General features: G+C 44.3%; 1 protein-coding gene across 10 annotated transcripts in view; it reads right to left on the minus strand.

The window, feature by feature from the left end:
- Nucleotides 1-17086, minus strand: part of sox5 (SRY-box transcription factor 5) — a 208223-nt gene that overhangs the window by 10345 nt on the left and 180792 nt on the right. For 8 of the 10 annotated variants that reach the window (XM_041030245.1, XM_041030249.1, XM_041030242.1 and 5 more), the window contains 3 exons: nucleotides 16426-16511; nucleotides 8871-9035; nucleotides 3247-3439 (listed from right to left, as the gene is read on the minus strand). In XM_041030245.1, coding sequence (XP_040886179.1) covers nucleotides 3247-3439; nucleotides 8871-9035; nucleotides 16426-16511 — 444 coding nt within the window. The remainder of the gene's footprint in view (nucleotides 1-3246; nucleotides 3440-8870; nucleotides 9036-16425; nucleotides 16512-17086) is intronic. The other 2 variants (XM_041030244.1, XM_041030243.1) reach the window with 1 other exon arrangement.

Here is a 17086-nt window from a genome sequence, read left to right on the forward strand (position 1 = left end):
CACACACACACACACACACACACACACACACACACACACACACACACACACACACACACACACACACACACACACACACATTCAAAAAATTATAAAGAGTCACTCTATCAAACCCTAGACGATGGATGTTTTAAATCACATTAAAACATCCACCATTCACTTTCCTTTTCTCCTGTGTGCTCGCACAAACACACACACAGACACACACACATCTCTGCCTCTTTTCATCTGAACCCTCACAGTTCTACTTTGAAGAGAGGTGGCCAGATGACTCTTATTATGGCTAAAAAGTCCTGCTAATTTCCCCAGTTGAGAACATCTGCCCCGCTGCCTCGCAAAGATTAGATCTCCTCACTCCTCCTCGCCACCTATTATTTGTATTATTTCCGCAGCTTAGCCGCCGATGAGGCATCCGAGGCATCTGCTCTGACTGTGTGTGGATGTGTGTGTTTGTGTGCACCGCTATCGCCTCTCTCTATCAGCCGGGTTAGCTCTTAACAAAGAGCCGCGGCTGGCTTATGGGGCCTTTATCTGCGCTAATCCGCACTACTAATGCCATCTCAGGCCAGATTACCAGCTTCAGATTGGTAATGACAGAGCCGTGAACTCTTTCAGAAGTCATAACAGGAAAATCTGGATGTGAGCGGGGCCGAACAGGGGGTGGGAGGGGGGAAGCGAGAGAGGACAGAAGAGGGAGAGGAGAGAGGGCAATGGAATCGGGTAGCAGTCAATTTTAATCTGGAGTCAAGTGAGAGGGAGGGGGACAGATAGATATTCTTGTACACATGAATGTGTGTGTGAATCTCGCTCAGACTGACAGCGATGCCAACCATCCAGACAAGTGAATGTGACCCAGATAGAAGGGGAGGAGGGGGGTCTCTCTCGCTCTCTCATTCTCTTTATCTTTCTCACTCTACACACACAAGTTTAGTCTCTGAGCGCCAAATCTCTACAGACAGGGCGCAATACATTTTTGACCATAAAAAACAGTCCGGCAGGGAGATCAGAGGGAACTCCAGTATTTTGTGACAGGGACAGAGACAAATGTGTGATCGTGGTAGAAGTTACAGGCGCTGACAGTCCTTCAGTTTGGTTTGAGATGAGTAGATGGATGGATGGACGGACAGATAGATGGAGTTGGAGAAAGAGGAACACGCCTCTGGGTTGGTAGGTGTCAGAAAAGAAAGAGAGGTGCACTGTGGAGAAGTTAGCAGAGATAGACAAACTGAAACTATCTTCTAACAATCTTCTATTTGCTAAATGAACCCAGTTAAATCACCTTTTACCTGCAGAGACATTACAAAAGATTTAGTGAGCAGAAAACTCTGCAAAAGCATAGGACCAATCCAATGATATGCTACTGGTTTGCACTTATTTATAAGCTTTGGATCTATAAAATTCATCCACCAAATCATTATGACATAAACTCTTACAAGTAAAGGCAGTATGTTAAATGAGGAGCATCTCTATTTAAAGTCAAAATTACTTTGCTAACTAGTTGACTATAAACCTATTTATCACTATGTAAAATTTAATTTCATATAATCAGTTGTGGAAGAAGCATTAAGATCCTTTACTTCCATGTAAATATAACCTGGACACACACACTCACTCACTCCCACATCAATATGACCGCTTGTAGACTCTTTTCCAATTTGTCTGCCCCCCCCCCTTCTATCCCCTGTGAACTTGTAACAGGAATCCTAATACGACTATGAACTGTAATAACAAAATGTGCTGGTGACTGGGTAAACTCAGTGGCAACAGATGGGACCATGAGTTGCTACAACATAACTGGGATCTGCAACACACACTGGTATCCACGCACAAATAATTCAGCAGGGATCACACACAAACTTTAAACACTGTAATCCATTTTTCTGAACAAAAAACATCTGGGACCGCAAATCCACTAATCTGATATTAAATCCGCCGATTTGTTGAAAAACAGTGAGATTAGCCAAGAAGTCAGAAAAAAAAATGACTAACTGCCTATTGCATAGGAGGAGGAGGTGGGATTGTGTTTGTGTGTGTGTGAGCCTTTGTGTGCGTTGGAGTGTGTGTTTGAGTGTGTGTGCTGTCATTGTGTCATTAATGCTGGGTGTTTGCGCTGTCCTGGCTCATGTAAGAGGCTTGTCTAATCTCATTGGTGATACCTCCTGTCTGTCATGCGCTCCTCTCTTTATTATTCCCCCGCTTCATCGCTAGGGAAAAAAAAAAAAAAAAAGTGCTAATCCCCATCTCTCTCTCTCTCTTTCCCCTCACTCCTATGTCTCTCTGTCTCTTTCAGTCACTAATAAACACATAACAATGAAGCAGCCCCGAGGCAAATGGCGACATGGCAGAAAAACACAAACACACTAATTATAGCCTGTTACATATGTGTAATATTTGAACTATCAGCGTTGCGTGAAAAATGGATTAAGAGTACAAAATAGTGATTCATTTATGTCATATTTTATGTATGTGTGCATATGGCCGGGTATGATTATGGTACTGGCACTAGCGACAATGGCAACACTATGAGGAAAACACGATTCTTGTCATCGCCACTTCCAGCAGAACTATTACTGGTTTCCATAAAGACTTACATTGTCATTATGAGAACAATGTGCAAACGATTTTCATGAGAGTGTACTGAAGTGTAGGTACACTCACACTGCCTGTATACAATATGTAACCATTCACACCTTTTGTTTGACCATTTTGTTTGTGTACAGTATGAGTGTGTGTGCATTTAAAGGATAATATAGGTTTATTACAACTCCAGTCTCGAGTCTATTTCTGTTATAGCACTTCTCACAATCTGTAAAGCTTCCTCGAACTCACTGATGCTCATTGCATTGTAGACATTTTTATACTGCTATTTTTTTTATGGATGTAGCCACGGATCCAGCTGGCTTTGCAGGAAGATGACTTCCTTATTCTTGTTTCCATCTAAAAAGCTCAGATTGGCTAAATGTCTCTCCAACAAGGGGTAACAGACATCAGTGAGCACAACATCAGACCTATTTGAATTGCTAAACAATCTGGAGATGTGGGTGGTGACTCAGAGATTCATAACAGTGCTATCCATGTTCCCAGATATCAGGAATTAACTTGGTGAGGACAGTGTTATAACAACTTACAGCCAACTGTTTGCAAAACTACAAAAAAGAGTAATAAGTTGTAATAATCTGGTATTATCCTTTAACCTTCCTGTGGTGCATGTGTGTGTTTGTGTGGTGGATACTTGAGTCCACTTACCTATTGAGCTGACTCTGGTTGGTGGTCCTCCGATGCTGGAGGGGGCGACACTATGCTTCATGGAGCCTGCGGGGCCCAGCTTGGCGGCAGCAGCAGCAGGGACCTGTGGGGAAGTTGGGGGGGAGTTGGGTGACTTGCTCTCGGATGCCTTAGGCTTGGCCGACAGGTTCAGTGGCTGTGCACCCTCACTGTCCTGCAAAAACCAAAACAGCACAGTTTCGCCTGCTGTGACCACCGTAGGAATTTGGAAGCGGGAGGCAGGAGAGACCCCTCGCCCTCCCTAACTGAGACCACTCGCAATTGAGGCTTTAACACGTACTAATTAAATGGAAGCCCATGCACAGCAATCTGAGGCAAGCCTGGCGGGACAGATGACAAGGTGCATGCCACTGCCCGTCTCCAAACAGCTCGGTCAGAAGCAAAAAAAAAATTAACGGCACAAACGAAAATACATGTACCACATATCTCTGGTGCAAACCACTGACATTCACATGCAAAACTGCTGACTTCCTACCACAGCAAAGCCAACCTTCAGACAGAGCAGAGACGACACGATTCATGCACATGCACGCTCCACATGTAGGCGCCAGTAAACATGCATTACAGTACAACACTGCTCCTCGACATGCTTCAAACAAGGCCAGAGGCAAGAGCAACAATCAAACACGTGAGGAGGAGAAACACCTTGAAAACGACAGTGGACTCCTCTCTCTGTCTTTCATGAAAAATAACACCTCCCACAGTCTTTACAGCTGTGGGAGACTAAAGACACAGTGACGTCTCAATGTATCAAACAGCTAACAGAACAGACGACTGTCTGCCACTTCAATGTGCACTTGCTCCATTAGAAACAGGGGACCAGCAGCACTTTCTGCCTCAAAGACAGCCACACACTCACACTCACACTCACACACACACAACCAATCAATACATCTTCTGAAGCATCTGTTTTTTGATGCCAACAGTATTTGTACATTAAGGTAGGGGCCATGTATTATGATGCCAAAAAAGACGCTGTATTCATGTATCTGTATTATTACATTTCCTCATTCATCTACATCAGGGGATGTCTGCACACAGCACAAGTAGCAGTCAGCGGCCCCTAAATGAATCGGCATGTGGACCACCAAACGAAGCCCGGGGCTGTTATCACGTTAATTGTCATGGCAACATCACCCCTGCCGATGACCTAATCCAATCAGGGGGAGCCTCAGAGGGTCACATGACAGGAAGGAAGGAATTAGATCGCCAAGGGGCCAGATGTACACATACCACTCTGTGTAATTAAAACTCTGCAATTAAAAGGCAGACACAACATGGGACGGCTTAATGGGCCCGCTACTAAAGATGCACAACAATAGTGTTTACGTGCTGTAGAAATACAGCTTGTTTTTGTTTTTTTCAGATTGTTTTGTTTTGTTTACAGTAATACATTAATTGTCTGTGTGTGTGTGTGTGTGTGTGTGTGTGTGTGTGTCTGTGTGTGTTTTAGCATTGCAGGTGTGGTTCTATTGTAGCTCAATTTAAACCACAGAATAGAACAGACACATTATTTTTCTTTATTTTCTGATCATTAGTCTAATTGCTGCTTAGGAGGAGCAGCATCCAGCATACAGTGGGATCCAAAAAGAGAGCAAGTACTGTATCTGTGTGTGTGTGTGTGTGTGTGGTATCTCCACTCATTAAGGCCGACTTTCCCTGATTCCCACTCCTTGAGTCGTACTAAGCCTTATGAGCCCCTCACAACTCAATTAAGCCCTTCCAATTAAGCCCCTACATGTGTACGTGCCTGTGTGTGTGTGCGTGTGTGTGTGAGATCGCAAGTTTGTGTGTGCATGTTCGTGCGTGTGCGATGAGGCCTAACCGGATTGTCCTTCATTAGAGGGGTCTTTCTAAATAGACGGAGGACCCCCAAAGATGCCTTCAGTGAGACAATGGGCCGGAGAAGAAGAGGAGAGAAAGGAGAAGAGAAAAACTGAGCGGGATCTTCTCAATCCTGACCCATATTATGGTGGGCTTTGGCTGGGAACGCGTTTGAATATTTATTACAAATAGATAATGCCTCCGCCTCTTGTACAGTGGATGGGGGAGTTTCCTCTCTGCGCCAAGCCAAATCCTATGGTGGGAAGGTGGCCAACCTGCATTATGCCAGTGTGGAGGAATTAGTTTAGACAGTGGAGCTGAGAGGCTTGGACCGACTTGTTTATGTGTGTGTGTGTCATTGTTCAACAAGCTCTAAACCTCATGAGTGTGTGTGTATATGTGTGTGTGCGCGTGTGTGTGAGGCCTTTAAAGCCTCTGAAAGGCTTGGAATCTTGAATTAATACAATTGCTTTTGTGTCTCTCTTGGCTGATGAAACAGTCTCCAGCTTTGAGGCCGAAAACATGCAGAGTGACAGCAAGAGCCAGAGGGACAGAGAGAGACAGAGAGGAAGCAGGAGGGGAGAGATAATGCTTGTGTGTGTGTGTGTGTGTGTGTGTGTGTGTGTGTGTGTGTGTGTGTGTGTGTGTGTGTGTGTGTGTGTGTGTGTGTGTGAAAGCGACATCAGGGTTCTGCATCTCATCACAGGAGCTGACGGTTCAACTAACAGGACAAGTGTGTGTGCCACTATCGTTTATCCTGGTTAGGCCAGTATGTGTATGTGTGTGTGTAGGTGTGTGTGCCACAATGTCCACATCAACACCTTTACATGTTCCTCTCGTACTGCATCTTCCTCTCTCCGTCTCCTCCTCTCTTCCTTTCCTTCCAGCAATAAGTGACTGTTTGGATATTAATTATATTGTCATTTCTAATTCTATCCGACAGCAGAGGAGGCAGACATGACACTGTTTCTTTCAGTATGTGGCAATGATTCAAACTCTAACTCCTCAACTATGGAAATTCGCTTGATATTTTCGATTAGACTAGGATTCAGTGGTAAACCTTTAAAGGTTTACACTTTCCTGCTTTAGGCCATCAAGGGCCATGAATAGATAAATGACATTTTTGCAAGTGTCCAAACAGCAAGCAAACCTCTTCCCAAAAACCCTTTTAAGTGATAGCAGGGGGTCTGTAGCGTATAAGTGTGCGTGTGTGTATGCACACGGTCAGTAACACTACTGTAGGTAGCAGTTTGCTGGCTGCATATTGTCATTATATGCCAGATGTTGGAAACTGAGGTTTTGATTTTCATTTCAGCTGCAAGCTAAATCTGAAATTTGAATTTCAGATCCTTTACTTAAGTAAAATTAATAATGCTACTATACAAATACTGAGTTATAACTAAAACCTACTTTCGTGAAAGTATATTCAAAACTGTAGTTAACTAAGCTACTTGAGTAAATGTGTCTAGTTACCTTCCACCACTGCGTGTGTGTGATGCATGTCAGCGAATGGGCTACATATGGTGCTTAATTTGAATTGCACTATTGTATGGGTCTGTATGCATGCCTGCCTACGTCTAAAAATCCAGTCTTGCGTATAAGAAAGCTGCATGTATGCTGCAGTGATTTGTGCATGTGTGTGTGTGTGAGGGGGCTGCATGGTTTCTAGTTGGTATCTTGTTCAACACCTATGTGTGTGTGTGTGCTCGTGCATTTGCTCGTGTGTGTGTGCGTCCATGTCTCACCCGAGGGTAAAGCACTTAAGCGTTGTGTGCCTGAGTCCAAACAGCTGTGAGCAGAGGCAGGCAGAGGGTCTCTAAATGACTCGAGACCTGAGATAGAGCCCACAGGGGGAGCACACCTCTGAAAAATACATGTCACTCACCCAGAGAGAGAGAGAGAGAGACGGGAAAATGAAAAGAGAGAGTTTGAGAAAGAAAGAGTGAGAGTGCTGCAGTGGTCAGACTGAAGGAGATAAATCAAAAAAGAGAAGAAGAAGGAGGTTGAGAGTGACGGGGACGTAGAAAAAAAGAAAAAGCAAGAAAGAATCATTACTTATCTAATTCCTGTCTCTACATGCTCACAAACAGAGCTACTGCAAGGGGGAGTAACACCAAAACAGCTCTGAGGTCAATCGGCCATTTTGGCTCCATGGGGCCCGTCAGGATCCATGTGGGTCCACTCCCCAGTCTGCCACTCCTGCTGGACTGGGGAGGCCATTACGGCTTCCCACATCCCCTCCACCACAGGCCGCGGCACTCGCCTGTCAGCCCAACTCCATATATATGGTAATAAGACGTGTGTGTCAGTGGGGCAGGATGGTTGTGTGCGTGTGTATGTGTGTGTGTGTGTGTGTGATGGAGGGTTGATGGACAAGAAAGCAGGGGTGCAAGCTCTGGGGTCAAGCACAAGCTTTAATCTGGGCCAGGAGCTAGTCCTAACAGTGTGTGTGTGTGTGTTTGTGAACGCAGGAGCTGGCAAAGGCCAAGAAAAATGTGGGGGGAAAAAAGAGGGATGAAGGAGGGTAATTAGGTTCCAAGTAGCAAAGGAAAAGATGTGGAAGTGGAAATGTAGAAAGAAAAAAGAGGGGAGAAGACGAGAGGAAAGGAAAGAAAAAGGAGAAGAGTTGGGAAACTTTGATTTATGTGACAAAATGTGGGGTTTGCACAAATCTGAATTCAGATTTTCAAACTCTGTGGGATTTTGATAGTGTTGTCCAACTCTTCAATAGACTGGCCCAACCCCCGTGTGTGTGTGTGTCACTGTCTGTGTGTGTGTGTTGATTTGTGACTGACCACTACACTTGTGGGGGGGGGGGGGTCCCGGGGCAGACAGAAGACAGCAGGGGGCATGGGGGGTTATGTATGTGTGTGTGTGTGTATGGGTGGGTTGGGGGTGGGGGTTGTGGGGTGGTCAGGGTCCCAACAGTCCACCAGATATTCATAGAATTCCACTCGAGTGGACACAAGGCTTCCCTTCGCCCCTATTGGGCAGCCAGCCGAGAAAACAGCACAAACACCAATACATCCTCAAATCCACCGTGGCCGGATATCAGCTGGAGTTTTGTGATAAAGTTGGAGTGTTTGATTTGCAGAGGTTGACTTCAAGTTTGACTGTTGTACCGAGGTGTGCATTAGTATGAGGAGCTGACCGTTGAAAAAAAAGACAAGATTCGGGATGCAATGCAAGACTCAGACAAGCCTGGACGCACATTTTCAGATCATGCATTGTGGTGAAAGACAATCTCATCCAAGCAGACATTCAGTCTCTCAGTCTGTATTGTAACACTAGAAAGGCCAGAGTGCATGTAGTTAGACAGTAAAAGCAAACAGCAAATTTCTTGCTATGAGTCCAAAAAAAATGTAGTTTCTTAAAAAAGTGAAAGAATTTGAATAGATTAGATTAGAATAGAATTCAAGATTTCCACTGAAATCCACTTTTTTTGTTGTAAGAAATTTGTGTCTTTATCTTGAAATAAGAAAGAGTAAGGCAGCTTGTGGCAGTGGAATGGGAAAAAATTAAACTTAAGTTTTGGAAAATACATTATATATACTTATAACAAGTCCATTTGCATTGACGATTTACTCCACTGGTGAGATTAAAAGTCAAATTTGAATTTAAGGAATGAAAATGTTCAGCCTTAATGTCTGCTTATGTTGTTTCCTAAAAATATCAGGACATGTCTTGTCAATATCGAAACCCCCCCGCATCCACTGGCATTTCTAGTATTAAACACATATACATTCACACTTTTCTTTTACCTTGGTCTTGTTTGGTGGTGGGGAGCTGCGGCCCTTGTCACTCTGTGAGTGTGTGTTGGTGGGTGGCGAGTGTGTGCCCAGGTTGGCTTGGGGCTGCAGGCTGCCTCCGTGCTGCTTGGCCCCCGGGGAAACCTGCATGGCCGCCAGCTGAGCTGCATACAACTGCTGCAAGGTCAGAGAGACAGGTAGAGAGACAGAGAGGGGAGAGAGGCCGGAGAGACAGACGGGATGAGAGACGAGGGGGGAGGCAGGGACAGTAAGAAAGGAGGAAGGAGGGGGGGAGAGATGGGAGGAGAAAAAAAAGAAGAAGAAAGGGACAACATGAATAAATGAATACTCAAGAGCGCACAAACAAAAAAGAAGACACCAGCTAAAAAGCTCTGGAAGAAGAGGCCATTAGTGGCCCGGCCTCTGTTTGTGTGACAGAGAGAGGGACATCTCCACTGTCAACCCCCTCCCTCACCCCATGGGAGAAGCGCTAACAGCCTCTCTGACAGGCCCAGAGATGGCCATGTCCCCTCCAGGTGCATCGTGGGAGAAAGGGAAAACATTCCGGCTATCGAGGTCACGCCGGAGAGCCCTGCTTTTGCTCAAGGTGAAAAAAAGTGATGATGGAGAGGGAAAAAGAGAGAGACAGAGAGGGAGGGAGGGAGGAAAATTCGTGAAGCTACATGCCAGATGGGACGTGCCAGAAGTGTCTTGTGCCCCTGCGATGTGTTTAGTGTGCTGACAATAAGATGTAAAAACACACGGAAACGCTATAAAATAGTCTGAAACAAAGATAAATTGATTCAATAACTGCTGAGGGAAACAAAAAAACAGGTTTTCCCAATTCTTATTTATGTATTTAATTAATTTCCAATTAAATAAAAGCATTATGGCGTGAGTCGCTATGGTGTGAACATACTCGGGAATATTTATGCAATACCACCGTATCACACAAAACAGTCTCTGGCCAGTATTTCCACAGCAACAGACACAACATAATATTCACAACTTGGAAGGAGCTTCAATATTCATAAACGCTTCTTTCTGTCTCTCTATCTTCCGCCTCAAAATCATCCTACGAAGCTCAATTACTTTCATGTCGGCTAATACAAATCTCCAAGATGCTGTTTTGTTTTTCTCAGAATTGTTATTCCGTCCTCTGAAGAGAAACAGAACGGTCGTTTATTTTTATTTTTTTTTTGCTCATTTTTGCGAGAAGTAACTGATGTGTTGGGGATTTTTTTGAATAGTTATAATTGTTATTATTTATTTCTGGTGGAAGATTTTTCTGGAAGAGGACCATTCTTTTTATTTTTTTTTATTTATTTTTTTTTAGTTTAACTTCCGTCCTTCTGTTGGGGCTTGGCTGCTGGCCACCAGCGTCAAACAAAGGCTGGTTTATGCAAATGGACAAGGAAGAGATGCTGTCACTGCTATTTCTCTCTCTCTCTCTCTCTCTTTCTATCTGTTTGTACCTCTCTCTATCTCCCTTGACAGCCACATTAGCGTCTGCTCTTCTATCTTAGATAAAGACATTTATCTCTTTTTATACAAACAAGAAAAAAATCAGACTTTCACACTGGCAGCACACACACTCACACAAAGAAGTACTTTTTGGAAGAAACTCATGTTTGAATGTGAAATACTCTCTGAGTGACTGTCATTCACATGTGGCTGCAACAGCATTCACCGTGCAACAATGCAACAGCGATGTAAAAGCAACATGCTTTCTGTTACAGTACTCTGTCTTTTTCTATTGCTTTTATTGAATTCCCAAACTTTCCATTTCACTTTTAAATAAGATACCTGCCATTCCAAAACACCTGAATTGTACTCAAAATAGGGTACAAGGTAACTTCAGCCCTGGCAAACACTTTGAGACTGGATGCTTTGAATTGAAGAAATACTGAATTGTGAAACGGAGGTTGTGGACAGTAATGGAGAAAAGTCTTCATGTGTTGAATTGACACCTCGGCATGTTGTTTTCTCCATATTCGATTTCTTTCAGCTTTCTTGCATGCATGTAATCTTCTCAAAACATTTAAAAAAAATGTGGAAGTGAACATTTCTTTCTCCAATGAATCAGACGGTTGAGGTTTATCAAAGGCTTTGGTGCTGGTTCTCTACGTTTTGGAAATCAACCTGTTCCCAGAGTCAGCAGCTGCCACCGTCACAGAGACGGAGGGGAACGATGATAATTGAGGTACATGTAGCAGACTGGGTGTGCTGCTGCTGCTGCTGCTGATGTGGAAATCAGCAGGATGGATGTGGTGTGGAGGACCAGCTCTCTGAGATCAGATCAGCCTCCGCTCACCCATTTCTCTTCAATTAGCTGCACTGTGGCTCCTGGAAGAGGGAGTGATGGAGGGGTGTGTGTGTGTGTGTGGGGGGTGCAGCCGAGCATGAACACCCCCCCCTTCCCTACCAGCCAAACCCCCTAGCGAGTGGACCACAGGCGGTGTGTGCATGTGTATGTGTGTGTGTGTCCTGCCATATTCGGACCAGTGGTTCAAAGGCCTCTTTATTTGCGGAGTGAATTGAGTTCCATTACAAGGCCAGCTCCCGTCACTCAAAGCCTGCTCAATGGGCCGGCGAGAAATGACACACACACACACACACACACACAGACGTTACAGAGGGCAGAGGCACTGTGGAGCGCGCCCAGAGCGTCGCCACTACGACATGCATGTCAACAAACAGGAAGTGACAACGCAAAGCCCCCTGGGGTGACCGGAGGAGTGAACACACACAGATGCAGGAACACACACACACAAACAGCAACACAATGAGTGAGAGGGGGGAAAATGCAATCGTAGTTGCAGGATGAAACTAAGGAATTTGAAATGTCACTCACTAGCCAGGCATACTGCTGAGCTGTGTATGTATATGTGTGTGTGTGTGTCTGATTGAACTGTTAAGACTTGCTCCTCACTCTTCCTGTCCCTAATCCTTTAATGTGCAGCCAGCACTAACACATCTATGTGTGTGTGTGTGTGTATGTGTGCGCAAGTGAGCATGTTTAGTGGTCAGCAGGTGCTTGTCACATGATCCCCCGCCAAATGTGAGTTTGTGTGTGAGTGTGTGTGAGCATGTCCAACCTGAGTTCTATTGACGAGAGGTGAAAGGATGATGTGTGACTATTGGTGTTCTCTGAGAGAAGACATTGGGGTGACTGTTTGGTATTAGTACTATTGATGCTGTGTGTTTGTGTCACACACACACACACTAAGCTGCTATGTCTTCTGTCATCTTGGTTGGTGGGGATCTGTGTGTGTGTGTGTGTGTGTGTCTTGGTCAATAATCTGCAGCTTTAGTCAGATTACCAGCTTGCCTGGTCTTTGTTGTCAGAGTTAGCGGCGCTTCAGAGCAGTTTGAGCTCTATTGTTTACACGGACAACGAGGACTATTGTATGGATGTTAATGGATTCTTCTGTGTCTTTCGGTCTATCTGACTTCCTGTCTGTCTGACCACATTTTTTTTTCAACTGCAGTGTGTTTTGGCACTGCAAGACAAAAAAGAAGAGAAGCAAGTGTTGAGTCAGACACACAATACACTTCCCTGTCTTCACGTCTTATCAGCTTCTCTATCGATTTGTCTCTTTTGAGCTTTTTTTTTCTCATTTCAGTAACTGAAACCTATTTGTGACCTAAGTAAGCAATAAATGAAATACACAAACAACCCACGTTGAAAGATTAATACCGTATTAAAGTTTAAATAACATGATTACAGTGCTTTCCTTACAGCTTTAGGGTGCCGCTACAAGGACTGACACAAACACAACAAAAAATCTGGGGAATTTTGCTTGACAACACAAATATTTGGTTTATTTTATAAAAGAGTTCCAAAAGAACCAAAAAGAAGTTTAACTTTCACTATATCGTTGCTGAATTACTTTTAGTTAATTACATTTACATAACATCAATAAAGTAAATGGACTTTTACACCAAAGACATGTCATAGGTGATTGTATAGACTTATTACACCTAATAATCCTTTTCCTTTACTCATTACGTGTTCAGAAGTGTTAAAGGAGAATTGCCTTAACTATTGCCACCTATCTCTGCTGCCTATTGATTTCGCATTGATCTCATGCTGCTATCACAAAATAGCATTTCCTTGCAACTCCAAGAGGTCTATAAGAGGGGAAAGGAGATACCAACGCTGAAGCAATTCTCACAACTGAAGAAAATGCTTTGCTGCACTCTTTCTCTTATCCAGATAAGGTTTTGTGGAGAAACAAGTTGCTCCATTGATTTCTCGTTCGCATTCTCTCATGTGTTCCTGAATCTCCTTTTCCCTCTCTCTCTCTTGCCTCCCCCTGCCTGCCTGTCCGTTGTTCGTCCGTCCATCTCTCCGGTGTACAGTGCGGTAATCCAGGACAATATGTTCCTACATCTGCCTCTCCATATGATGCCCGGCCCTCGCCATTGACCCTCTTTATACCACGTCTCTCACACACACACACACACACACACACACACACACACACACACACACACACACACACACACACACACACACACACACACACACACACACACACACACACACACACACACACACACACACACATTTTCTCTCCCTCTCACACATTCAGACTTTTCTCCGTCACTTACCTCCATCACCCTCATCACTCTTTCTCTCTGTTTATCCTTTTAACTGATCATCCTTCTAAATACCTCTCTGGTAGCTCTGCCTTTTGATCTTTATCACCAATCTTCTTCTCTCTCTCTCTCTCTCTCTCTCTCTCTCTCTCTCTCTCTGCCTGGATTAGTGCATTTTTCTTTTCATTTTTTTCAGCGCTCTGTCTGTCTTTCTCAGTCCATTTGTGTGATGTGGATGATATCAATGATATCAAGGGTCAACAGGGAGCCAGATTAACATGCTCTAATGCACAATGTCACACTCATCCCCCAGATTAAGACGCTAAACACCAACCTTGTACACTCCAAAGCCTCCATTGCCTTGAAAACCTTCTGTGGAGGATTGTGTGCTAAGCTCCCATTGACTATATGAGCTACTCTGTCGATTTTGATGGAGGATATTTCAAACATAGAAAGAGCTTTAAATCATTGAGAGATTAATACATTATTCTAAGAACTGCACTTAACTCAAAGCCATGCTGTTGAGAGTTTTTGTCTAAGTCTGCTTTCTTTCTATGTATACAGTTTTAATGCAGTGTAATAAGGGAAAAGGTCACCACTGATTTCTTCCTTCATATCAACATTATAATGAGGACAATTTCAGATTAAAGACACCAAGAGGGGACTTGGATGTGGACTCTGCAAAATGGGCTATGGCTTAAAATCAGGATCCTCTAATAAGTTACACATTTAGTATATAAATGTATATGGGTTTTATCCTGCTTCCATGCCCTCTTCAGTGCAAGAGGAGAGTTTATTGTGTACTGTATCTGAAAAATCTTTCATTTTCTATCTCTATTTGTGTGTGTGTCTCAGCTAAGTGGGTTCACTTGTGTCCTCTCCACCAAACCACTGTGTTGCCGTGGCGACCTGAGGCACGAACTGTCTGTCATGTCTCGTCTCGGCGACAGAAACACCTCCTTAACAAATGAGGGCCGCAGAGACGATCCCAAAGGAAATCCATCCACATTGAGACATCTGTACTTGTGTTAGCCTGGGCAAATCCGTTTCTTTCTGACAAAGCCTTAATCTCAAAGTGTGACTGTGTAATTGTGTGTGTGTGTGTGTGTGTGTGAGCATGTGTGTGGATGGATGCGTGTTTTTCTGGGAGGATTGTGAGAAAGAAATCTGCTAGTGAGATGTTTTTTTGCACTTGTTGTGTCCTCTCGCCCCTCCCTGCTGGTTAAAAAAAAAAAAATCCAATTGCAAGGTGGACAAAGCCGTTCAACTGGAGATTTTGAGTCTGAACACAGCTGAACATATGGACAGCTAGATTGGAGCAGTAATAACAGCACAGAGGACATTATTCTTGGTCCAAACACACACACACACACACACACACACACACACAAGTATTAATGAAAACAGTGACGACAGTGGGGTCCGTTCTCCATGACAGAATTACACAGATACTCTATTCTCCCTGTAGTGTCTAGCATATGGGGCAGCACGTTTGGCTGACAGGTGCAAATGTATTACACACACTCTGCGTAACCTTTAACCCATATTTTCCCATCATTCCCTGTGTGCGTGAGCAGTAAGTGAAAAAGATGTACAGGAAAATATGTGTATCAATGCAGCTGTTTCTCTCAGATGTATATGTGTATGTGTGTAATGCTCTTTGATATGCGTGTCACAGTAACAGAGGGGGTAAGTGCGGCCTGTGCCAAAGCCAAGCTCAACACTGGAGGTTAATGTGTTTCAGACAGGCAACAGCAAGGACGCCCGCACAGGCTCTTAACCCCTGGAAGAAGGGGGCCCCAAAGCCCATGTGGATCTGAGTGGAAGTATGTGAGGTCTAGTCGTGTATTTGTCTGCGTGCGGGGGTCAGAGGGAGAGAGTGAGTGTGTGAGCGGAGGTTGTCGGGGGGGGTCAGGATAACCAAGCGATAGGCCACATATACTAAACATGCAGACAGGAAAAGGAGCAAAGTCAGACTCATCTTTCTAAGTGGCATAACAGATGTCGACTCATTTTTCTTTACTGTTTTACTTCTCTGTGACTTTGTCATCTCTTCTCTGCTTTCTTGCCTCTTCATTGTTTGGCCTTATGAGCACACATACATATGGACTGACCCGTTAAATTCGATTTGCTCGAAAATGTCATATGCCTTCCCATCAAATCTTCCACCTTTCATTTGAATCCTCAAAAGTCATTTGTCACAACGCTTACGCTCAAGTTTCATGCATCTTGTCACATCTCTAAAATAAAGAAAATGAACTGTAAAGTCTGGATGCTCTTTAACCCTGTACTACATGCAGACGTTTGCATTTGAAATACACCACAAACCATCCCAAATTAATTTTTTTCAGTATTTTTATATCCAAGAGTTCAGAATAGGGAATGAAAAATCTTCCTGGTATGTTCAAGTGCTTCTGAACAGAATTCTGATTACAATTATCAGCCGGATCACATTCTGTTGATGCCTCTGTGCTGTTAAAAGAGACAGAAATCTCCTCTGCATCACCCACAGATTAGCTCTGACAGTCAGTCAGTCACGACATTTCCATCCTCCTGCTCGCGCTTCAACAGCACAACACAGCTGCTTCAACTCCATTTACCTCCTATTGCAGGACAGAGCCAAAGGCTAGGGTTACACATGTCAGCTCTGAGTGATTTTTGAGCTCCGATCATGAAGATCATGTTTTTATGAGATCGCTTCACTGTCCACACTTTGGCTGAAAGTGACAGCTGTGCATCCCCCCCGTGGCTGTGTTTGTGGTCTTGTATAGCTCAGTGGGCAGCAGTGTGTGGTGTGAACACTGTCAGGGTTAGAGGATTTATTCCCAATGGGGCCTCCTAAGTGAAAAGGTTTGTGATATTTGAAGACTTCTGGTTGTTGTTGATGTTGTAATTTACTGTATGTGGGTTTTGGTCCCTACATCTGCCTCCAAGAGGTCACCTGTAGATACTGTAGTCTTACCTGGAGCTGTAGGGGTCCCAGGCCTGGTGTGGCGGCAGCAGCAGCAGCCATTGTCGTGGGGATGAGCTGGAGAGGGTAGGGGTCACCTAAAGAAAACCAGTGAAGATCACGTTTAAAATTTTTTTTTTTTTTTTAGAATTTTCACTCCATTTTTCTAGTTTAACATGAAAAACAGTGATTGGTTTTAGTGTATTTTTACACACCAGTGCCCCCTTCTCCAAGTTACATCTTCTTCTCTCACCCTTTCGTGCTCATGTCTCTATCTCCCCTCACCATCATGCTCCCTCTCTCTCTTGCTCTCTCTGTGTATCCCCCCTCCCTCACCCCTCATCCTCCTGTTTTTCTCCCCCTTTTCATCCCACCTTCGTCCCTAGCGTCACCCCCATCAGGCCGCCCTCCCACCACCACCACCTGAGTCTCTCTCTGCAGCTGTTAAAGCCGTCCTTTGTGTGCGCTGCCGGTAGGGCCTTAATGAAAAGCCTGATTGTGTGTCCTCCTCCTTAATACCCCCTGACAAAGAGCAGTGAGGTGAGGGGATTCTGATAAAGCCGGCCTCAGCACCGTAATTAAGAGCCGCCACTGCCGATTGCTGCTCTCTCGTCTCTCTTTTTTTTTCCTCTCAACTGTCTCTTCTTCTGCTTTGTTGGGAGAGGACTTCTTT

Source organism: Toxotes jaculatrix, chromosome 22, assembly GCF_017976425.1.
Source record: "Toxotes jaculatrix isolate fToxJac2 chromosome 22, fToxJac2.pri, whole genome shotgun sequence".
Taxonomy (NCBI): domain Eukaryota; kingdom Metazoa; phylum Chordata; class Actinopteri; family Toxotidae; genus Toxotes; species Toxotes jaculatrix.